The 23864-nt window shown below is 41.2% G+C and overlaps 1 protein-coding gene across 1 annotated transcript; it reads right to left on the bottom strand.

The window, feature by feature from the left end:
* Window positions 1-1754: 1754 nt before the first annotated feature.
* On the bottom strand, window positions 1755-20182 carry CALB1 (calbindin 1). Its single transcript, XM_054167449.1, has 11 exons — window positions 19963-20182; window positions 19566-19642; window positions 14768-14842; window positions 9842-9925; window positions 9697-9753; window positions 6500-6577; window positions 3128-3183; window positions 2970-3009; window positions 2828-2881; window positions 2634-2705; window positions 1755-2179 (listed from the first exon to the last, which is right to left on the bottom strand). The coding sequence occupies exons 1-11, from the start codon at window positions 20042-20044 to the stop codon at window positions 2066-2068; spliced, it is 789 nt and encodes a 262-aa protein (XP_054023424.1). The 5' UTR covers window positions 20045-20182; the 3' UTR covers window positions 1755-2065.
* Window positions 20183-23864: the final 3682 nt, after the last annotated feature.

The following is a 23864-nucleotide window of genomic DNA, read 5'->3' as shown; positions in this document are numbered from 1 at the left end:
AACTCTTTATCTTCACTGTAATGATTTGAGCAGTCACATCATATTTTTACATACAAGCTGGGGAGTTGTTTTTTTTCCCTTCACCTTTCCACTTTTATAGTGTTAAAAGAAGGCAAAATCCAGGGTTTCAGTTGCATGGTATGAACAGTATCAATCATTTATTGTACTGATCGGCAGATTTGCTGTTCCTTTGCTTAACATACACAATTGTATTTCACATTGCATAGAGAAAAGAGAACAAGCAGGTGAGAAGTCAAGTCACTGTGCATGGAGTGGGAGTAAAGTAGTGAGAATGAGCTAGCTTAATCTTTCTTTTTTGTGATTTTTTTTTTCAGCCAGACCCCATCTGGCCCCATCTACTCCTTATTTTTCCAAGGCTCACATTAGAGAGATCCCAAGCCCATTAGGCCATTCCTGAAATAGTATTCAGTTCACCTGAGGAATTCAAGGATTCAGTGGGAGGTTAGTGGCTATAATCTGGAAGGATCTGAGCCTCATTGCTTGAGACACGTTCAAATAAAATGCATTTGCATCTGCTTGTTAAAAAAGACACAGAGATGCATCTGAGAAGTTGCATACAGCTAATAAGCTAACCTGGAACTGCTTCTGAAATGGTTGTAAATGGAGGCAATATAGGTTTATTGGCTTGAAGACACAGCCCAGTTTCCTTCCCACACCAGTACATACTGGGAGCAATGGCCTGGATGTTCTTGAACTTGTCTGGCATAAAACTGCTGTAAAGTAAAAAGGGATCCAGGCCAAAAATACTAAGCTGAGAGAGGACAGAGCTGTTTCCATGGTATAGTTCCTATTTAAAAAATACCTCTGGAGCATAATAAAAAGCAGAGCCCACCATGTAAACTAAATTACTAAAGTGGTATAAAACCTGTACTAGATTTCCCTCTTTGTTTAGTGTTACATTTTCATGCTAATATTACAGACAGTAATCCACTGTAAGATCCAAGGAGGCACGTGTCTTTAAAACAGTTGTGGGGTTGGGTTCTTTTTTTCCCTTTACGTGGTATAGAAAAAAACCCAAAAGAATCCAGGAGATAGACAAACTAGACACCAACAATCTTAGGCTATTAAATTTAATTATAGATTACACAGAATATGATGTAAAAACAGCAATTTACTAGAATAATTATAACCTGCAAAATGTGAAAAGAGTTTAGAAAATGGATTGTCATATTCTCTGACACAGCAATAGTCATGAAAGGTACACTTATAATATCATATGTTAATCTTGTGTATTAACTATACTACCTGTCATTTAGCCAAGATTCCAAGACAGATTAAAGGCATTTATTTCTGAAGTGCCTATGTTTAAGTTCAGTAAACAGCTAGATTGAAAACACTACATTTTTGTCAGCTACTGCGTGGAGATCTAGTCCAGATAAATGCTTTGTCTATATGCTATGAGTTCATAAAGAGAAGAGTAAGTGGAAAACTGCAGAGAGCACAGACCTGTAAGTGGACGGTTTGACAACTGAAAAGATCTCTTATTGCCTCGTTCAGTTTTGGAAAGTCAGACATGCCAACGTCTCTTTCCTCCTCCAGACCTAGGTGGTATTTAATCTGAATGCATGTTTTGCATTTAAAAAAAAACTTAATAATGATCATTAAAATTGCTTGTAATAGGGCAAGGTGCCTGTAGACCTTTCTGTTAGGAACAAGAAATGTTGGAAGTGTCAAAGGATATGATGACCACAGCAATGTCAGCAGGTTTAATTGAGTGGGTTTTTTTTCAGCTGTGTTTATGAAAGAAAAACAAAACAGAACAAAACAAAACAAAAAACCAAACCAGAACCAAAACCAACCCCCAACATGTTTTAGTTTCTTTTTGAATATACAGACTGGCCCAAACATAGACATTCTCTTTATCAATCTTATTGTTACAAAAACTGTACATTACAAACAGTATAGAAACAAACTGAAAGGAATGTGCCACACATCCTGGCTAATTTTCTATATGCAGTTTAAAAATACAGCCTACTCCCTTATAGTGCACAGTTATTGTGTAGATAGAGTACATCACTAGTTAAGTGGACATGAGAGAAGAGTTCTAGTTTTCCTCAGCACAGAGAATAAGAGCCAGCTCCGCTCGGTAAAGCTTTCCTCCATCAGACAAGGCCATGATGTTTTTCTTGTATGTTGCAAGGTTGTTAATGTCTAATTCCTATTTAAAGAACAGATAATGCTTTATAATCCTGTTTAGTTACCAGCAGGAGCAAGTTTACCTCCAAAATTAGGCAGAAAATTAGGGGGGGAGGGGAAAACCACACAAAGCCAAACACAAAAAAACCCTGAAGGGTATTCTCAGCCTGTCCAACAGTGACACGCTGCAAATCTTGTTCACCTATTTGCATGTTGTCCATGTTGTTATAGCCTTGTTAGACTGCTGATAGCTGATGCCTCAGAAGCAAGCTTTTGACAGTGTCACTATGTAATCACAGCCCCCCCAGTTCAGAACTTACACTGCTATGACTCCTGGCAAGATCTTTAGTTGCACTTAGACTTCAGGATTCATGACTTAGAAGCTCTCTATATTTATCTTAATTGGGTGGATTAAAGTGTCCTTCAAATCCAAATTAAATCTAATCTCCAGTGGGAAAAAAGCCCTCTAGGATTACCTTTTTGTTCTTTTCACAGAGATCCTTCAGTAGTGCATCGAGTTCATTTTCATCTATATAGCCATTGCCATCCTGAAAAAGAACATTAAAGGTAAGTTTAAATTTTCATTTTTCATAGCAGAGGCTTCCCAGAAATTCAGAAAATAAGTGCCACCAAACCATGCAATTAACAAGGAGGTTCTTGGGAGACTTACTTGGTCATACATCTCAAAGGCTTTATTGAATTCTTTTGCACACATTTTGACACCCTAAATGCCGAAAAGGAAAAAAGCTCCATTAATGACACCAGTTCTGTGTGATGGTAGTAAGCTACCTTAAGAATGTGAATGTTCATACCTGAAATTTAATAAGAAAATTTTCCTGTACAGGGAGTAGTCTTTGGGCAGGAAAAAACAAAAACAACAAACAACAAAAAAACAACCAAAGGTCAAAATGTTTAACTGTAACAGAAACTTCTATATGATAGTTGCTGTGAAAAGAGACAGAAGACATACCTGGCCAGTTCGGTAAGCTCCAGCTTTCCATCATTGTTTGCATCAAACATCCTGAGCTGAAAGAATATGTAATTTTACATTACTAATCAAAATTAGTCAACATAATGAAGAAAAACACTCTTTTCTTTTTTTTTTTTTTTGAATACTTAAATGCAGAGACATTTTGCTTTTCTTTTATGCTGAAATGATGGCTCCAGGTTTTGATCTGTCACATTTGCTGTGTGATACACTTACTGAAAGTGCTGAAGAAGTAAGTTACAGTAATTAATTCTACTGCAAAAGCTCAGTAAGAAACCAGATGAACAATTATGATGAACCTGCTGCAAGGTAGGTCTTAACCTGCTACAGTGATGAATGTCCCATGTGAGAGCTGTGCCTGTAATTATTTGTAAATGAGAGGAGGGTTGACACGATAACGTTTTGGGTTTGACTTCCTGTCGTGATCTGATTTATTTCTACCCAATACCCTGGTTCCTTTTAACGCGTCCTTTCCTTGTGTGAAAGCATCTGCCTTGCCCACATCATTATCATCTATTCATATTCATTCACGGTGGACGAGAAGCTCAACATGAGCTCTCAATGTGCACTTGCAGCCCAGAAAGCCAATCAGATCCTGGGCTGCATCAAGAGAAGTGAGGCCAGCAGGTCAAGGGAGGTGATTCTCCCCCTCTACTCAGCTCTGGTGAGACCCCACCTGGAGTACTGCGTCCAGTTCTGGAGCCCCTATTACAAGAGGGATATGGAGGTGCTGGAAGGTGTCCAGAGAAGGGCCATGAGGATGAGCAGAGGGCTGGAGCACCTCTCCTATGAGGACAGACTAAAAGAGTTGGGGCTGTTCAGTCTGCAGAAGAGAAGACTCTGAGGTGACCTAATTGTGGCCTTCCAGTATCTGAAGGGGACCTACAAGAAGGCTGGGGAGGGACTTCTCAGGATGTCAGGTAGTGATAGGACTAGGGGGAATGGAATGAAGCTGGAGTTGGGGAGATTCAGACTGGATGTGAGGAGGAAGTTCTTCACCATGAGAGTGGTGAAGCCCTGAAATGGGTTGTCCAGGGAGGTGGTTGAGGCCCCATCCCTGGAGGTGTTTAAGACCAGGCTGGATGAAGCTCTGGCCAGCCTGATCTAGTGTGGGGTGTCCCTGCCCATGGCAGGGGAGTTGGAACTAGATGATCCTTGTGGTCCCTTCCAACCCTGACTGATACTATGATACTATGATACTATGATAATGGTGAAATAACAGTGGGGTGAAGTTCAAAGGAATCCAAGGCATTTAGTTCCTTAGACAGAAAAATAACAGACATTTCATTCAATTGGCTGCAAGGTCTAAATATTTAACTTAATGATCACATTCTCTTTCCATGATCTATTTCAAGAAAAGAGTGAAGAGACCACATTTTCTTGATGGTATGGAAAGGGGAAAGTAAATATCTACAAATAATTATAATCAAATTACAGGAATAAATATAGTACTGCAATCTGACAAAATAAGTGAATACTATCTTTAATAATTTTTAATCACCCCATTGCATTAAAGTGTTTCCCTTTGAGAATGAGCTCCTGCTGCTTGTGAGGCATGAGCTTGTATTCGTTATTAGTAGATGGAGATATTGCACCTGCATGAGACTTCCTCCCCTAGTTTTTATGTATGTGTAGTCCCATTTCTCTTCTTTCAGATATTATTTTGCTTTTGCTGCATGAAAGAGTCACAAAAGCAGCCAACTGTACAAAACATTGTTAGGCATTGTACTGAAAACACAACCACCCACTCTCCATCCCATCACTTTCAATCACAGTAATTTTGGATGTAATTTTTAGATAAGAGGAAAAGACATCCTGTACTAAGTGTATATCCTTTTAAAGACAGAATTAATGTCATGGGGGAAAAAAAAGACCTAATTGCAATTGGTTAATGCACAATAAATGTCAAAGGAGACCAGAAAAGAGACCTATTCTACAGGCACTTATTTCTACCTAACGCCCTGGTTCCTTTCAATGCTTCCTTTCCTTGTGTGAAAGCATCTGCCTTGCCTGCATCTCTCATGTGAGGAGCTTTGCATTTAGGGGAAGTAAGCAGTGGCAGCTGTGAAATCAACATATTTTGTATTTTGATGGGTTGTTAGTCACTGGCTGTGCCTGCCTACAGCTGCTCAGGCCTGTATGTCTTCTAGCCTCTATGTCCCCTTTTCTTGTTCCTGAGGTGATTATGGGAGAGCTGGCCTTGATTTTTATTTTCTTATTGCTGTTAATCTTTGATCATTGTGTCTCTCTCCAGAGGCCAGAACTTAGAGCACACTTTAAGATGAAGGAGTAAAAGCTCTCTGAATAAAAAGAAGGCAGGTTATCTTCACCAGTGAATAAACAGTGAGAAATGTAGGTTAGTGGTTTACAGTGATACAATAAACCAGCCAATTTTTCCCAGGAGAAACACAAGTTTTATCAGCCATTCTCAAGCCAGTGTGAGGGCTAATGGATTTATCTAGCACATTTTTTGTTGCTAATTATTTTAGGACAAATCCAAGCTGGTAAAACAAATATATATATATATGTGTATATATATATATATATGTATATATATATATATATATATATATATATATATATATATATATCTATATCTATCTTTTACATTATATATTATACTGTATATCTTTTACATTATACATTTCCTAAAGATAAGACTTCTGAGGGTGTGGTTATTTTCTTGAAATGTCCACTCAGAAGCCAATCCTGGTCCTTGCAATGGAGCAGTATGGTGGTAGGATGGAAGGAGTGCTCCAGGACTGGGCTGATTTAAGGCCAGGAAAGCAACAGCTTTGTTCTAGTGTTTATCTACAACATCAGTTTCTCCTTGTTGAAGAGGAGGACAAGGAAAATGTAAGATGTTGATAAGCCACCATGCAGTGATGGCTTTTAAGGCAAGAGACAGATGCCACAGCACTGTAAGAATGCAATGCACACAAAGAAACCCCAAATGAATTTGATCTAAACATAATAGTGTGATAGTGACAGGCCCAATATTTTCTGCTATGAACTGTGAAGACTTGAAACTAATAGCACAAGGAAGAAGAACAGGGGAAAACCCTATGGTATGGTTTAATAGCATACAAACATTACACAAATACCAAGAAGATACAGAATAACTGAGCTTTGTTTGATTGTTTGTTTTCTTAAGCTGCACTGAAAACTGCTGTCAAATCTGTGTAGCAGCAGAAATACTTGCAGTGCTAGATATCAGAGTTGTCTCTCTGTTGAAATGTTAGCCTGATTGGGACCTGGTGGGGCTCCAAGTCATTTGGAACCTTCCATTGCCTAAAGACGAAGAGAGTTTGAGTTAATTCAGTCTTGATGAAGTATGTTTGTAAATAGTCTTACCATTATTTCTGTGTATTCTGTTAACTTTGAGTCTTCAATCTGCTTATTTGCTTTCTGTAATAAATCTTTCAAGAAGCTCTGTTAAAGAAATAGAAGAGTAATAGGTGAGTTTTTACCTGCAGTACAAAATACTCAACTTGCTAACTTCAGAGGAAAATAATAGGAAATACTATTTTACACCCACTTTACTGCTGAAGCTCCAAAGAAGCATGAAAAGAAGTCATCATCAGCAACTAAGAACTGGAACAGTTTCTTTTGATCAGGTGTCCTGCACAATTTTTATTGGGGAAATAAAAAAATTACTCAAAAAATTTCATTGGGGAAAAAAAATGACCCCAAAAAATTCTATTTGGGGGGGGAAAAAATGACTCTGTGCTGTCTGCCATTTGCTGTGTTGTGACTATGGAAAAAAACAAGTGGTTTGGTTTTCTAGTGTACTGCTTCCTAATCAGCTCCATCACTAAACTAAACTAATTAATCTTGAGTCTCCTTGAAAGCTTGGATGGTTTAGCACTACCTGCCAAAAAGATTCAATGATCAATCATGTTTTATCTGTGTCTATGGCAGCACCTGATGCTAGAAGTGAATGGTAACCTGCATTGCTCCTCCCTGCCTTGCATTTTAAATGCATGCAGCCAATTTCATTGCATTTTCTTGAATGAGAATTTGCTGTAGTTTCATGACTTAGTTTAAAAACTAAGGTTGTTTTTCCTCATATGGTAGTTTAAATTTCTGTACTAGCTCAATGACATAAAAAACCCCCAAACCACCACCACCACCAAAAAAAAGGTATCAATTTATTTAACAAAGGCATTGCAAGAGCCACAATGTCAGTACGCCTGTCAGTGCTCAATGAAGCACCTAATTACTGTTACCAGTTTGAGTGTCATCATCTTTGTGGAATTTTGTGCCACATTTAGAATCATAGAATCAGTCAGGGTTGGAAGGGACCACAAGGACCCTCTAGTTCCAACCCCCCTGCCATGGGCAGGGACACGACATTTCAAGACAGAAGATGGGATAGCTCAGAAGAAAATCTATTTGTACAAAGATGCCATTCTTGAACTTGAATGCAACCCTGTCTATAGCCATAGAACTAATACCCACTGTAGTTCTTCTAGTCTGACACCATACATGCTGGAGGACCTTCCTGGTAGCTTGTGTAGAAAGACCATGACTCAAATGGTTTAAATGGATGTTACAGAGACATGCTTAATCTTGTGTGCTTTGATGGAAAATAGAACTGGAAAGGGCACTGAAAGGCTATCCAGCCCATCTCCATGTCTCAGTAAAGGATTATCTACATCTAAACATCCTGAGCTATTGTCTGGTCTGAGCTATTGCCAAACCTTTCCTAAACACAAGCAGTGATAGGGAGTCTGCCTCCCCCTTGGACAACGTATTCCACTGCTGTTGCTATTGTTAGAAAGTTTTCCTGATTTCCAGCTTAAATTTCTCTTATAAAGTTGTAAGTGGGTGTGCTCCTCACATAACAAATACTTAAAATGTTTGAGCTTGTCAAGAAGTACTGCTCTAAAAATGGAACTGGACATTTCTGTCTTATTTTAACCATGTTAAAGCTTGTTTCTCTGAGGCAGGCAAGAGAGATGGGACCACCAGGGATCCAGTTAAAATGTCTTCATTCTTCAGCTGGTCCTCGATCAGCCCTGCCTTTTTAAATCTACTTTACATTATAGCAGCCATCAGCTCTCCTTAAGACACTACCAGCTGGAGAGTTCTCAAGTGCTACATGCATGTGTGGCCTCTTCCTGATCCTGCCAAATGACCTGCTGCTACCAGCCAGCAGAAGAATGGCTTTGTCTGCCTGAGGGTTACCCTGAAGTAGGATCCTGGCAAATGTCACAAACTCAAAGAGGAAGGGAAAAGGACAAAAAGATGTGAACTGTCTGATGTGGATTCCTCTTCTAAACAGAAGAGCTGTAAGGATTTCAGACAGTTTGAACTCCCAGTGCTTTAGTTAATAAATCTTATGTAGTTCTTTAGAATACCACATATGGGCAAAATAGTCCAAATCAGCTGGGTAAGCACTACTAGCTCTTTCTTCTGCTACGAATAGTTTTGGTATCTCTGAATTTGAAGCTACAGTAATTATATCAGGTGCAATTGAACTGTGGAAAACAGCACATTTCTCCTCAGAGACATTTGTATATGACTATCTCTCCCACAAGGAAAGGCTGAGAGATCTGGGACTATTCAGCCCAGAGAAGAGGGGGGCTCAGGAGGTATCTCAACATATATAAATATTGCAATGGAGGGCACATATTGGATGGAGTCAGTGAGGTGTCCAGTGATGGGACCAGAAGCAGAGGACACAAACCAGAAGCAGAGGACACAAACCAAAACACAGGAGGTTCCCTCTGAACATCAGGAAACACCTTTTTACTCTGAGGGTGACCCAGCAGTGGCAGGAAGGTTGTGGAGTCTTCATCTTTGGAGATACTCAAAAGCCATCTGGATACAGCCCTGGCAACTGGCTCTAGGAGGCCCTGCTTGAGCAGGGACCAGACGATTTCCAGAGGTCCCTTCCAACCACTCGGTGATTCTACAGCTCTTGTGATTCATCACCTACAAACTGTTGTTAGTGTTACAACTAGGGAGCTAAACCATTCTCTGCAAGGCTGAGATGGTTAACACAGTAATCTATACTGTGCCCTTAGTTGTGCATATTAAAACTGATACCAAAATACCACCAAGAGAACCAATTAGGGGCAACACAATTCCATTTGTGTTAGCCTGACAGGATTAGAGTGGAACCGGTGTAGAGTTACTTGGTGCCTGAGAGAGCATGATCTGTAATTAAGGGGAGTGACTGCCACAGGAAAAAAACCAGCAGAACACCCCTCATCTATAACACACCAGAAAAAAAGAATCATGTAGCTTTCAGAGATCTATTTTGCTTTCTGAATGTTTGTTTCTTCAAAGCTAAGTACCTGTTACCCTGAGTCACTTGAGACAAACATTGATCTGAACTAAAGGGTGTTTCAGAAAAGCAGTGATCAGATTGGAGTTTCACTTTAAATAATTTACTGGTGATAATAATATCAGCTAATCATATTGCTTTTTGGTTGTGTTTGGAATGAAAAAGCATGCAGGAATGGGTATCTGAAGAAACAGCAGCACCAGCTGTACTCCAGGGCCTGTTCTCACCTCTTGCCTACCCATAGATAGTGGTTTACCTTGAGCTCCTCAGAATCAATGAAGCCGCTGTGGTCGCTGTCGTATTTTCTCCATGTCTGCAATCAGAACATGAATGCTTCAGTGATATATTTCTGGTTAGCAAGTCTTGGATGATGTTACAAAAGGCAGCTTTCCATACTGTACCTGCATGAAGTCTTCACTTGATTTTAGCTGCTGGCATCTGAAGAACAACAGGAAGTTCTCTTCCGTCGGTAATATCTGAGCGAGCTGTAACAGAGTTTAAGAATGATTAAATTTTGATTCTTCATTAGGGCCAGTTGAGCCTGTTAAAGGGCATGAAACTTGTTAAAAGATTATGAAGTTCTTTGTGCTCATTTTGGTCTATTGTGACCCCAGAGGAAGCTTCATCCTGTTAGCGGAAAATGTTTGGAAGATGCCTCTGAAAGTCTTACAGCCTTGCCGTATTCATCAAGGTCAAAGAGATCTGAAGTCTGCAAGGAAGGAGTGAGACAGCACTTTACTCAAGAGGTAGCTGAAGAAAAAAAGGGGGAAAATTTATCCATGCAGAGTTAGTATCTGTGGTGAAAACCTGAAACTGGGACAAAAGAAAAAGATAACTCAAGGATGTACAGGGCATAAGCGTAAAGGTCTGTGACTTGAGAGAGCGAAGGAAATAGACTGCTGACAGACACTGAGGAAGAGGAAGAAGAGGAACACTGACATGAAGAACACATGTGTCAAGTAAACAGAAAAAAAAAGCCCACAAAACACAACATGAAAAAAGCCAGGAGAAAAAAAGAAAGTAGGGAGGGTAAGGGGATGGCAAGCAGTGATCACTTGCACAGGGATGTGTTCAAGAAGATCTATAAATACCGGAAAGAAATCAAAAGGGCTTTTAGCCCTGCAAAGTCAGGGGTGGTTCTTCCAATGCCTCTGCTCTACAAAAGGCTTCTTTAAAATCAGACATGATTGTACTGATTATTGAAACTGTTCATTTACCATAACTCAATTTTGGCAAGTGACAAATGGGGGAGATGGAGAGTATGCTGTGTAATTTAATGTAAAATCATGATTTGTTTTCAACAAAAGCATAATGGGGTTTTTTTTCTGTCTTCACAATGTATGAAATGTGTTTTGATTAAAGAAAACTTTACTTGAAGAATAGACCAGCTGTGCTTACTAGGAACAGAAAATGGAGCAAGACAGATTTCTTAGCTTCATTCTTTTATAAAAAAAAAAAATAAATAAAAAAAAAATAATGACATCTGCAGACTTCATGGAGCCCCATCTTAACATTTTGCATCAAGTCTTCATTTTTCCACATTCATTTGACATCCTCAAATCCCTTGTTCTGTCTAGTTCAGTGCTATCGCCTAACTGCTCAGGCTTTTTAATTGGGTTCCAGTAACACCACAGGTGAGGTCAGGTCTCCTTCTTGCCCTACAGGCACAAGAAGTTTATGGAGACAGATCTCTCTTTTCTCCAACACTATCTGTGCAAAGAATCAGTTATATTCTTTAAGTGCTGGTGTAACTGAAAAGACAGATCTGAGCACTCGCCTTACAGATATGGTGCAGCTGATGACAGGCTGTCAGACCTGTCAGAGCATTCTGAGTGCTCCTGCTAAATGGCTGAACACTAAGCCAAATCAACTTAAACAATGTATTTTTGTCAGCAGCTTTGGAAACCTACTCCATTATAAATAGCACACACGCACATGTGGGTAAGTGCAGGTTTGTGGGTACCTAGCAGCTAAATGTGCCTAACACAGGGCTGGCATACGGGAGCGCTTCTGTATTCCTCCCAGGAGAGGGAAGCTTTGGTTTTGAGAGTAAATCAGCATTCCTAGTCAACAACAAATGCTGAATGGAAGAACTGATTATAGTAATAAGCAGAGTTTGGGTTGAAGAGACTGATTCCAACAGTGGGAAAGGGTTCACATGTATGGAAATGCTGAGTTCTTACTTGTGGGATCTCCATAGCTAACTGGGGAATTTTGCAAGGACACTGTAAAGCAGTACAAGGTGCAAGAGCGGAGGTGAAATAGTAGCCTTGCAAAGAGTCATTAACAGCTTACTAGCAATACCAAACTACGTTACACCTCTCACCCTCTGTAAGTCTTGGGGGAAAGCACAGGCTTTCACATTACAAAGATATCCAATATCCAGTTCAATATCCAGTATTAGCTCAGGTTTCTGCCAAAAAAATGACTGTTCTCTCTCTTGTACCCTTCAGCATCACAAAACCAAAATAGCTAAAGGAAAATCCAGTTCTCCAAGCTCATGCATCAAATAGCATTAAACTGGGGATTTTGGATGGAAAACTCTGTACCATTAAGGGGTGAGAAGATCACAAGGAAACTGACCAAACTTCCCAGTCCCAGTTACACCACTACAGAGAAAAAATATGGAAAACATGGTGCTATTTCTCATAACTTCTTTGTGAAGATAAGCATAGGGAGACTCTGTGAGCATGTCTGAGGAAGAGTGCAGACCCTTATGCACTGGTGTGTGGCAGCAGCAGCAGGTTAGTGGGCATGGGTGCTGTGAGCTGGGTGCTGCTCTTATGGTGAACATCAGCTATTTCTGCATCATGAGCAGTACAGAAAACCCACGACAACTCAGTCTGGCTGGACTCCTCTGCTCAGCTTCAGGCTGATGTATGTCTTTATAGGGTTACCTTGCAGAAAAATGCATGCTCACAGTACTTAAAACAACATCAGGACTGCTTTCCAGAAATCATTCTCTAAGTGACTTCTGTTGGTAATTGATGTTGTTTAAAATTCCCTCCACCTCATACAGTGAATTTACTTTTTAAAATCCTGTAATAGAGGCTGGGAGTACAAAGAATATTTTAGGCTAATAAGCAGCTATTTTTATGGCAGCAGTAAGCCTCAAATAATTTGAATGTGGAATTACTGCAGTCCTCAGCTTCGAAACCTCGGGCTTCACATCCACATTTTGGTGAAAGCATTGGTCTGAATGAGTACAAAAGGTGAATAAAAGGTCCCTTACACAATGACAAGCAAGAGGACAGGTCAAGCTCTGCCTTGAGCTGGAGGGCACTGGATAAAAGCTAGTGAGTTAACTGCAGTGTGCTTGCAAAGACAGAATACACACTTGGTCTGAGATGAAAAAAAAGAAAGAAAAGCCACCCAGGCCTACTCTTTATCTCAGTCAATAGACCTTATCTGAAAACTCATTATTTGCTACGACTTTTTCTGTCAGATGCCAAGCTCTTGATAATGATGGCTGGGAGTCTGAGTGACTTTGCATAAGTTGTAGGGTGTTTTTTTAACAGCATTCATACACATTCATATAAAAAACTATTTGATGCAGTGCTGGAAATACTGGACATTTCTTATTTATAAGGAAAGAGAATCGAGTCCAAATACCAACTTTAATATCATCCTGCTCTGCATGTGCAACACATTTCATCTGAGTCCCATCAGCACTTTCCAAATCAAGCTGCATGCTGATGTAAGTGAAACAAAATATAGCTATTCAGTTAGGAAACTGCTATATTAAGGGAGAAAGTCCCTTCAGTCACTGAACTGAGTACTGTCACTATTCAATGGCTTCCGTGGATGCTGAGTATGCTTGGCACTTCACTGGGGGTGGTGAGCACTGTGCTTTATCAGTCCCTATCAATTTTGCTAGTCTTTACCCATTAGGTCAATTGCAGAATCTGGAGCAGAATTTGAAAGATACAACTCCCCATTATCTGTCCTAAGCAAAGCAATGGTCCTTTTCAGGCCTTGCCTACACATTCTTCTTGCATTCAGTGCTTGCTATTGCATATATTCAAAAATACTAAATTAAATAGGCTTCTTCAATACCAAATGAGTAAGTATTTGCTAATCCAATCCCCCAAAAAATAGTCTAGACAAGCAATAGGTCTTTTTAGGTGCAGAACTATATGCTAAATATTGCCAAAAGATACCTTTTTGAAAACCCTAATTATAGCTGAAAGAGAAACTGGTTGTACTTCTGTGGTAGTTTGCTGCAATTACATATGCATGTGTGTACACTTTAAGTAAGTATATGCAGTGCAGACAAATGACAGAGGAGAAAAGACACTGAAATGATTGATTATAGCAGCAGTCATACTTCCTACTGACTGTTACAGATTCTATTCAGCCCTCTATTTTAAAATTAGCTACTGACCCAAAGTTGGTCACTGTAGATATTTTGCAGACCTGGCTTGTTTCCAGCTCTTTCTTAATTAGCTCTCCAGGTCAGATTTCTTATTATCAGGAAAAAAAAAAATGAAAAAAATAATGTAATAGCGTTTAATAATAAAACCACAGTCTCACTGCACTCAGAGTGACATAAAGGAGTCATAGATTTAGGCTTTAAAAAGTGACTTTTCAAGCTGTAACCCAGCAAGTTCTCCTCTTTGACTTGCAGCACTCAAGAGGGAAAGTGAGAGAAAGCACAAAGGTTCACCCCTTCCCAGCACGTTGTCCAAATTATGCAATAGCTGGGCAGCTCTGTGTGCAGAAGGGGTTGGTTCCCTTTACCCTCTTTAGAAAGGGATTTTGTTCTGCCTGAAGCTCTGCTAAAGTTCAAGAAAGGAATTAGTAAGAAGACCTGATCTTTCACAAGCTAGGTCACAACTGCTATTAACATTTGGTTTAACATGATTAGGCTGCTGTCTCACCCTAGACATGTATATAGCCTACACACAGGGATCACCCAGTTGTGTTCACTTGTGCATTCTCCTCACTATAGGACTGCTCTTGGAGCATAAGTTCAAAATCATTGGTAGAAATAAATCCTGTTGCCTTTCACAATTCCAATGCTAAAATAGAGCTCTTATTTGCTCTGCAGGAAAACTAAATTGACGATGGTACTTATTCTACTGAGCAAAGTGTGTGAAGTTGAATGAAGTGTAGTGAAATATCTGGAGAGACATAAGGAATACCTTTCTGTCAGTGAGAAAAAAATGTTAGTGAGAAAAATACTGAAGACCTTAAGACAGAGGAAGAAATTTTCTGTGGAACTAAAAACCCTAAAGTGTTTACATCTTATGCTCACAGTTTCCTGTGCTAAGTTTATTTTCTACTAGTAAGCATGCCAGTCTGTTTTTATAAAGCAACAATCTTACCTCAACTATTCCTATTTTTCCATCAGGAGTCTTCCCATACTGATCCACAAAAGCTTTCATTTCAGGTGTTAAATCCTACAAAGTTACAATGGGAGAACCATTACTTCATGATGCAGAGACACACACGTGAACTTGCTTGAACATTCTCTTAGTTGCCAAACAATACACTACATTTACTGAAGTACTCACACTTGCTGCAGCTGGATTGTTCAAGTTTAAATGAAAGGAGAGCATTTATTATTACTTTTTCTTTTTTTTTTTTATCATGAATAGTGTCATTGTGATAAGTTTTACTTCCTAAGGAATTATAATCAATGTGAATGATTGGCATCTAAATAGTTAGCGCTCCTATTTACAGAATGGAGAAAGATGATAAGGACAGATGTGTTGGAAGATGTGTATAACAGCTCCTTTGTTTAAGAGGATGACAGTGAATTTCATAGGCAATTATTAGTCAATTTTCTCAGTTTTCATCTTTGAATTAGTAACTTGAAGGCAGTTGAGAATCTTTCAAAATAAAGAACATTTCACTGTAATACATCTGAACACCAAAATAGCCTTTCCACGTCGTTGAGTGGCTTTTTCCTGAACAATGGCTGCTATTTTAGCCTGAAAGGAGCTCATCGTGATATCATGTTTTTCACTGTTTAGTATTTGGTTATCATAGAAACAAGAGTCAAAATGTCACCGCTGAAATGTAGAGAGGTAGGTTTAAGAGGGAGAAAACTTTGAGCATTACCTTAAATCTAATAGAGTAAAGCCAGCACAGTAGTTCATAGAAATTATGGTCCCTGCTATAGAGCTGTTCTCTACAGGCTATACTCACTCTAGGCTTTGGCAAAAGTGCCAGCCTCGGGGTGAATATCTAAGTATTTGATTTCACACTTCAACTTGCCTTGCCTTGCCTTGATATGAGCTGCCATCAACCTTCCATACAGATGAAACTTTTCACTTTGCATTTCTTATGGGTGTGAGCTGGTAAATAATGCAACGAGAATAAGGACAATCATTATGTTAACCCAATGGACACTTGTGTGGTTATAGATGAAGATACAGCAGTCTTTGGAAATTAAATCCTTAGTTGCTGTAATAGATCTGAATATATAGAACCTAAGTGATTCTCTTACTGGAGATACGAGGAATCTCAGCTGCACAAAGCCTGTTGTAGTTTGTCCCAAATTTCAACTACCAAAGCTAACTCAAATGTCAGCTCCTTGTAGCTGATACAATCATGGCCCAGTATCCTATTTCTGTCAAAGTCATCCATGGCAGGTTAGTAATTTGCCATGGCTTTAATTAGAGATGTGGTTATTAATACAAACCACTTCAATGTCACCTTTCATCTAATGATCCCAAAGTGGGGACAAGTTTGCTTAGCAGATAGAACAGAGAATTCAGACACCTGGATTTTAATTAGTCTGGTTAAATATCTTACTAATCTTTCTAACAGCAGCTCTGCAGGGCCAGAGAGTGTCCAGCCATTGAAGAAGCCATACAGCCACTTACAGGTTAATACAAACTGCATGCTTGTCCTCCAGCACGCTATGCAGAAAGGGGTCTTTGGCGTTCACCTCATCCATTCTTGAGCTGCCCAATGAATCACTCAAGTTATGTTCTTCAAAGAAATGTTTTCAGTCACAAAACAAAAACTTGCCTAAATTTAACCAAGTCTAGTCCTAAATTTGATGCAGAATCAGTGCTCAATGCTGGAAATTAAGAAACCAGCCCTTCACAGTGCACAGTGTTTGAAATTAAAGAACTAGCCCTTCATGCCTCAGTCTCCCCTGATAAAAGCTGAGACACTTATCCCACCAAGTGGAGCTGTGGGGAAAAGAATAACCTTTTTCAATATGATATTGAAAACATAAGGATAGATGGCATCACAGAAATATTTACATGTCTGTATTCAGAGATACCTTTTAAATCACAAACTTCTGTGGAGAAATATTGTCCTCATCTATATATGCAGAGAAAGTGAGAAACGAGATGTGGAACAGCTCTGTCAAGATCCAGCTATTGACCCTTTGTCAGTCTCTGGGTTAGTCACTTACACCCCACAGCTTCTTTTGGCAATTAGCATACCTAACTAGAGAACATATTGCATGAATGTGGGGCACAATAATTGGAAGCTATGCTTTTGTACTGACAGGGGGTTTATCTTTTAAAAAAGAGGCAGTTCTTTCAGTATGTCTGAAATTGTACCAGATCAATTCACTGTCTACCATAAAGCATGATCAAAAAGACATAGTGTTACCAATGAAAAGCCCAAGCCCTAAAACATCCAAGTACACATCCACCCTTTGGGGCTAGCGTGAAACAGGCTGCATGCTACTGCTCCACCTGAGAAAAAGCAACTGTGAAAGTACAGGCTTACTGAGTGGATTAATAAAAGGATTAGAATTAGAACATAATTAGAACAGTTCTGTAGTTGGGAAGAATACAGGGAAATATTAAACCATCCTATCCGATGACAGAGCCAGTGTGATTCTTTAATGCACACGGCATGACTGATGTAGACTCCAGCTATGAAGAATGCATAATTGAATATTTCAAAAATAGTGAGCAGGAGGGTGACCTGAAATACTGAAGTTAATGATGACAAAGAAGCTTTGGGGTGTTAAAAGAAGGACAGCCAAGGAAATGACATATAACCTACACTAGTTTCTCAATGTGTCCCTTCTGGCAAAAGAATAGAAATTCAAAGCTACTGATTTAGTATCCCGTGAGACAAGACACGAACTAATGAGATGCTTGTTTGGCAAATGAGCCTTCAAATTCAAGAATCAGCATAGATTGGAAACCTAAGATGACATATATCCATACTCCAGAGCAAACAGAGCAAGTACTGAATTTGCTGGTGCTACAGCAGATCGCTCTTTCCAGCAGAGCACTCCGAAGTGGTTTCAATCAGAGAAATGGGAAAGGCAAACTTAATGAAACACCTGAGCAATTCTAAAACACAGTCTGAGATACAGGCAGAGGTTATTTTCTTTAAACAAAATAATTTTTTTTAAAAGGCATAAATAATGAAATTTCTATCAGACAAGAATACTCCTGCCAGGCTTTTCGGCGTCACTTTCAGCCTCCTCTGTTTTTAAGATGACGTCACGCTTGCTATGAGAGAGAAGAGAACCCAACCTTAAAATGTTCATTTTTTTCTTTTTTCATCCAGCTTCTAATTAATTTTTAAACTCCTGCAAAATGTATCAGTGTGTGTACTAAGAATGTCATTCATGCCAACTATACAGAAGCTTTCAGAGCGTCTTTCTAATGGACATACTTCAGTTTCGTGCACTTCAACGCTCAAAAGGGGTTTGATCTGTTGCAACCCAGGAAGACTATTGAAGTTTTGTCTATTTCAGATTTATTTTTTTGGTGAAAAAATATTTTTATAAATAGACTTCTTTCTGCTACAAACCTCATTCCTTTCCCAATCTCCTGGAAGTATTTTATTTTCTTGGTTTGTCGGTTTTATTTTTGTTGGGGGGGGGGGGGGGGGGGGGGGGCATTTGTTTTGTTATTTGTTTGTTGGGGTTTTTTTTCCTTCATTTTGATTGTTTTTAATTTCGTTTAAACTTACACTCCAGAAAACTTATTCTTAACACCAACACCTCTCTGAAGAATTAACTGGTACCTAGACTGCTGTAACATTAGAGGCATTGCTGCTTTACACTCATACAGACAGTAAGATACCATTTCCCACAAAAGAAATTGAGTTGTTTTAATTTAATAGCTTTGCATTTGCTTCTGAAATATGCTGCAACTTTTAAGGCAAAGTTAATTATGGAAAAAACTATTCCTTAATTTGGAGTTATGCTTATGTGAAGTATTAATCTATTTTCCCCCCCACACACACATATCATGCAGTTAAATTATAATTTTATGTTCTATTACTTCAGAAGGATTTTAGCATAGATTCACTTAAAGTAATTCATTAGATTATATACCGGAGTCCGATGCTAAGTAGCCTGATCATCTTAAAGGCAACTTATTTGTTTAAAGATTCACTTCTATCTTAACTCAAAGCTTTACATAGACTCTTTAATGTCTGTCTTTTTTTTTTTTTTCCTTTCTCTCTCTGTTTGTCCCACACAGGGGTATAGTTTGGAGGAAATTAGTAATTAGCTTTAATAACTCCAACACAGAATTGTTTTGAGAACATTATCAAAAACTGTGCTGTCCCTCTGAACAATTTAAGGTACCAGGATTTGGTAATCATGCTCCTGGTGGAGAACACTAACGAAGGACAAAAGTGGTTAACAGTCCTCTGCAGATCTATTTACTGACCACCAAGGGGCAGAAACGCATTTCAGCCCAAACTGCCCATTAGGAATGAAATTAAAAGAATCAAACTACCTCGAAGTGATGGGGTTTGGTTTTTTCCTTCCTTTTTTTTTTTTTTTTAAGTGTCAGTGTCGGTACAGATCTGGATCAGGTAAGCTTAATTGCAAAGGGAGAACGTCCCATCCGAGACAAAAAGGTAACGTCCATGCAATTCTTGACTTTTCTTTCTGAGCACTATAAGAAGCACCACTTCGCAGCCTGGAAAGATGTGAGCGGGATCTGCTCTCCCGGGAGGTGCACCCTGGCCTCCCCTTTCCAAAGCAGACTCACAGTCGATTTATTTCATTTGCAACCTGCTGATTTCTAACCGAGCTACTTTCCTTTGCCTGGTGAGGCAAGTGCACGACCCGTGTGATGGCAACAGAGAACAGAAGGAACCGGGACACTGGAGTTTGCTCAGGAAAACTCTTCTTTCTCGGAGAAGATGGAAAAGTGGGGTGAAACGTTAACCTACCAAGCCCGCCTTCTTCCGCGCCTGCTGCAGCTCCTGAATGAAGTTTTGTAGCTCCTTCCCATCCATGTACCCATTGCCTACAACAGAAAGAGTTACGGTTGTGGTCACCGCTCGCTCCGAACTTGCTCCGCTCTCCAGCGCTGGTAGGAACGTCTCCGACCCGTCTGCTCCCTCCCGGCGCAGCCGTTCCCTGCGCGCCGACCCCGACCCCGATCCCGACCCCTGACGGCTCCGGGGCTGCGCCCCAAGGCTGCGGGACGGCGGTCGCGGATCGGGACCTGGGCTGGGGCCGGGGCTGCTTGCGGGCGGGGAGCACTGGAGTCCCCCCAAGTCTCCCCCGAGCCTGCCCCCCGCCGCCCCCCGCGCCCCCGCAGCCCCGGGGGGCGAAAGGAGTCACCGTCGGAGTCGTAGTGGTGCCAGATCTCGAAGAACTGCGCGGCCGAGATCTCCACGCCCTGCAGGTGGGTCTCCGCCGTCATGGTGGGGAGCAGAGGGGTGCGGAGGGGTGAGGAGAGCCGCGGGGTCTCGACGGGTCGCTGTCCGCGGTGCTGACTCTGCCCTCGGCCGGAGCGGCGACGGTGGCGACGGCTGCGGCGACGGCTCCTCCCGCCACCGCCCCGCCGAGGGCTATTTATGGGGCCGTCCCGGTCGGGCCACTCCCCCCGGCGCTGCCCTCCCTCTCCGCGGGCCCCGCCGCGGCCTCCCCGCCCTTCGCGGGGGGGCCGGGGTCTCCCGCCGGCGGCACCAAGGCTGGGGCACGCCCGACGGCAGCCCCCGCGGTTCAGGCCACTGGTGACAGTCACCGTGAGACATGAGGGGTGAGCTGGTGCTGGGAGGACGTCTCCGAGCAGAGGGAGCAACGCTGGGTGACCCAGTAGTTATTGTGGGTCCCTTGCTGTGGAAGAGCATGCCCATGAGGTGTGAGGGATGGAGGGCGAGCACAGTCTCCCAGTTTAGCCATCGGGTTTCCGTCTGGGTAAGGGTCCTGGGTGTCAGAGCATGGTTAAGAGAATTGCAGGATGGCCCGGTACTACAGAGACGTGTGAGACACCGTGTTGGGTGAAATGAATCAGTTTTGGTAATAACATTTTTAACTGCTCCATCCCCTAAACAAACCTGTAGATAGCTCCATGCAGACTTAAATCTTTGAAGTGCTGCAACCCTTTAAACCAACATTTGCACTGATATGTCATGGGATATTGAGATATCCATACTGAGATAGCATGGGATCAAGCATGGCAAATGTGAATTGCATTCCAACAGTTACATATGGAAGACTTCATTAGTAAGTTCTTTCTTTCCTAGTATGGAGGTGTGGTGAACCTTATTACAGCCACTTCTGACTGAGCTACGGCTTGTTTTGGCAGACTAGCTTTGGAGACTTGCTCTCCTATAGCAATGGCTATGTGGGAGGGATGAGAGCAGCTTACCCAAGATCTTCCTTTCACAATGGGGTAACATGGTGTTCATCTAGTAATAATGATTAGGTACCTTTTGGGATGATGAATTTTTGACATTAGGATTATCTGGGTGCTCTGAAGCACTGAAACTGCCTTTCTTCTTCCAGCAATATCCCTCACATGCTACACGGACTTAACATGATTTGATGACCAAGATAATCAGCTGACAGGACATTGCCACATACAGTAGGTAGTACAGTAGGTGATGAGAACAGCTAGGAAACCTAGGAATCTTCCTGTGTTAAACAACTGACATGAGCAGCCACAGAACAATAGTATGCTAACATTCACATATACCGTGAGGATAAATGAAAAGGTAGGATAGCAGAGCGCTGAAGACAGCAAAATGCCAGGGGGGCTGGATAGCCCACCAGGATGAGAGATGGATCCTTAGTGAAAGCTTGGCATGTCCCGGGATTTCAGCAGATTGGGTGGCTGAAATCTTGTATGCATTATGGAACAAGACATGGGCATAGCGATTAAGTAATCATGAGGCCTTATACTTGATTCCCTCCATCTTTCCATTCTCCTGTTTCTCCACCTGCAGTGTGCAGCTTTGTCTCACTCTGTTGCTACTGCTTGGCCGTGAGTTCTTCAAGAGACACGTCATGTTGATGGGTGTTTTGTGAGCTGCTGAATAAAGCATCAGTGAAGAGGAAAGACCCAAGAATCAGATCATCCATTCCTTCGGTCCAAAATATTTGTAAACATTAACAGAAAATGCTCAGAATAGTTTCGCTCCCACAAATACCATTCTGCCCTTTCAAAAGAAATGAAATAATGTTAAATATTTCCCTATAATCAGGCTTTGTGTTTTGCCATCTAACACAGAAACTTGAAAAAATCACGGTTGGATCACTTTCCCATCTAGGAACAGGGTTTTGGGCTTGGCTTTCTCAGAGTAGTGGACTTCAGTGGTAGCCAGACCCTGAAACTTCTGTAACCTGCCTATATTTTTGTCTTGAAAATAAAAATCTGAAAGTAATGGATTTCCATGAAGAAGCAGTGAGGACAAGAAAGAAGAGGGGTTGTGAGGGCATTTTAACCAGGAGCAAGGACACGGCAGAGCTCTGGCCTCGCCAAGCAGAAGCCAGGAGCCTGGGATTATCCTTTGTACTTGCAAAAGACAACAGGGTGCCAGTGACGCAAGGGCGCTGGAAGGAGACAAAGGTGGAACTGGCATTTCCATCATTTTTAGATAGAAGAGGTCTGTGCCAGTGAGGCAACTTCTGTTTGCCAAGCATATTGAATTACCCCGCTCAGTGCAGAATTTCAGCTTCCAGCAAGCCTGCACGAATGGAAACTGAGTACTGAACCAGTTTCAACAGCCTTCTGACTTGCATCTTATGCTGATTTTCTCCTTGCTCCATACCATTCTCCAATGGCACATCAAATCTTGTGCTTGTTACTTTTCCCTGACTCAGAAATCTGTAGTTGAATGGGAGAGAAGAATTCAGCATTGTTTGGGGCCAGCCCAACATTGCTCCTCTGGCTGCTTAGCCTTTTAAATGAACAGGAGCGGCAATGTTTACGGTTTCCAAAGCTCTCAGAATAAAATATATTACATAGGTCATACATGGCCAGGAGGGTTTGAAGAAAGCCTCAGAGGAGCTTTCAAACTATGCTGCTTCTCCCCACCAGGAGCATGTGTAATCATGGGCAGGTAGGATACTTGGACATGCTGACTTCTCATTATGCTGACATCCACAAAAATCAGTGTTATCTACAAAGCGTGTACGTTTCTCTGGAGAGCGGTAGATGAGGGTGAACGGGTTTGTATGTTCTCACTGCTCCTCTTGAACTGATCCTGCATGGACCTAAAAGTAGCAGACATTTCCATGCAGAAATAATCACTTATATAACTAACTGCACACCATATTTTCCTGATTAATGAATTACCAAGCCACCATCCATATTTGTCCCCAATGGACTCTGCTTCTTATGCAAAAATAAATGGGAAGCTGGTCATCTCAGTTCCAAGAAGCTATTAATTTCCATTGAAAGAGAATGCACTGGAAACGAGTTAAAAATGTAGATATATCCAAGATGTGATCCATAACCCAATGAAGTCCATGCAAATTTTCCCAGTGCCTCTAGAGGGCTTTATAAAATGGCAAAGTTCTTCATATTGTCAGAAATTATCTGTGTGGTGATATGCATATATGCACATTGATTAATGCTTTACCTCACTGAGAAGCCTAAGCCTTCTCCTTCATTTTAGCTACAGCTACTTGAAGTTCTCCTTACAAAACAGAAGCCAGATCCGTATCTGGCAGCAGTCAGAAATGCTACACTGAAGCCAGCTGGGAACTTGACCCAGAATCTAAGTGGCTGTTTGCTTCTGAAAACAGTTGTTCAGAGCTGTTCTTCAGATGCTTTTCATAGAATCATAGAATACACTGGGCTGGAAAGGACCTTTTCACACAATCCCAGAATCACACTAAATCACAGCATGTTAGGGGTTGGAAGAGACTTGGAATGACCACGTAATCCAACCCCCCTGCCAGAGCAGGATCACCTAGAGTAGGTCCCACAGGAACAAATCCAGGGAGGTTTGGAATGTCTTCAGAGAAGGAGACTCCACAACCTCTCTGAGCAGCCTGTTTCAGTGCTCTGTCACCCTCACAGTGAAAAGTTTTTCCTTATGTTCACATGGAACCTCCTGTGCTCCAGCTTGCACCCACTGCCCCTTTTCCTATCATAGGACAACACTAAGCAGAGCCTGGCTCCATCTTTCTGACACTCAGGCCTCACATATTTATAAATATGAGTGAGGTCCCTGCTCAGTCTCCTCTTTTCCAGGCTAAAGAGGTCCAGTTCCTTCAGCCTTTTCTCGCAA

The sequence above is a fragment of the Dryobates pubescens genome, chromosome 14 (assembly GCF_014839835.1).
Source record: "Dryobates pubescens isolate bDryPub1 chromosome 14, bDryPub1.pri, whole genome shotgun sequence".
NCBI classification, from domain to species: Eukaryota; Metazoa; Chordata; class Aves; order Piciformes; family Picidae; genus Dryobates; species Dryobates pubescens.
Note: the sequence above shows the minus strand (reverse complement) of the source record. Positions and strands in the feature narration are given on the sequence as shown.

Coding starts and splice junctions, on each gene's coding strand:
- CALB1 (XM_054167449.1), bottom strand. CDS start 20,044: ATGACGGCGGAGACCCACCTGCAGGGCGTGGAGATCTCGGCCGCGCAG. Junction 19,643..19,962: donor GCACCACTACGACTCCGACG/GTGACTCCTTTC, acceptor TTTCTGTTGTAG/GCAATGGGTACATGGATGGG. Junction 9,754..9,841: donor CAAGTGAAGACTTCATGCAG/GTACAGTATGGA, acceptor TTCTGATTGCAG/ACATGGAGAAAATACGACAG.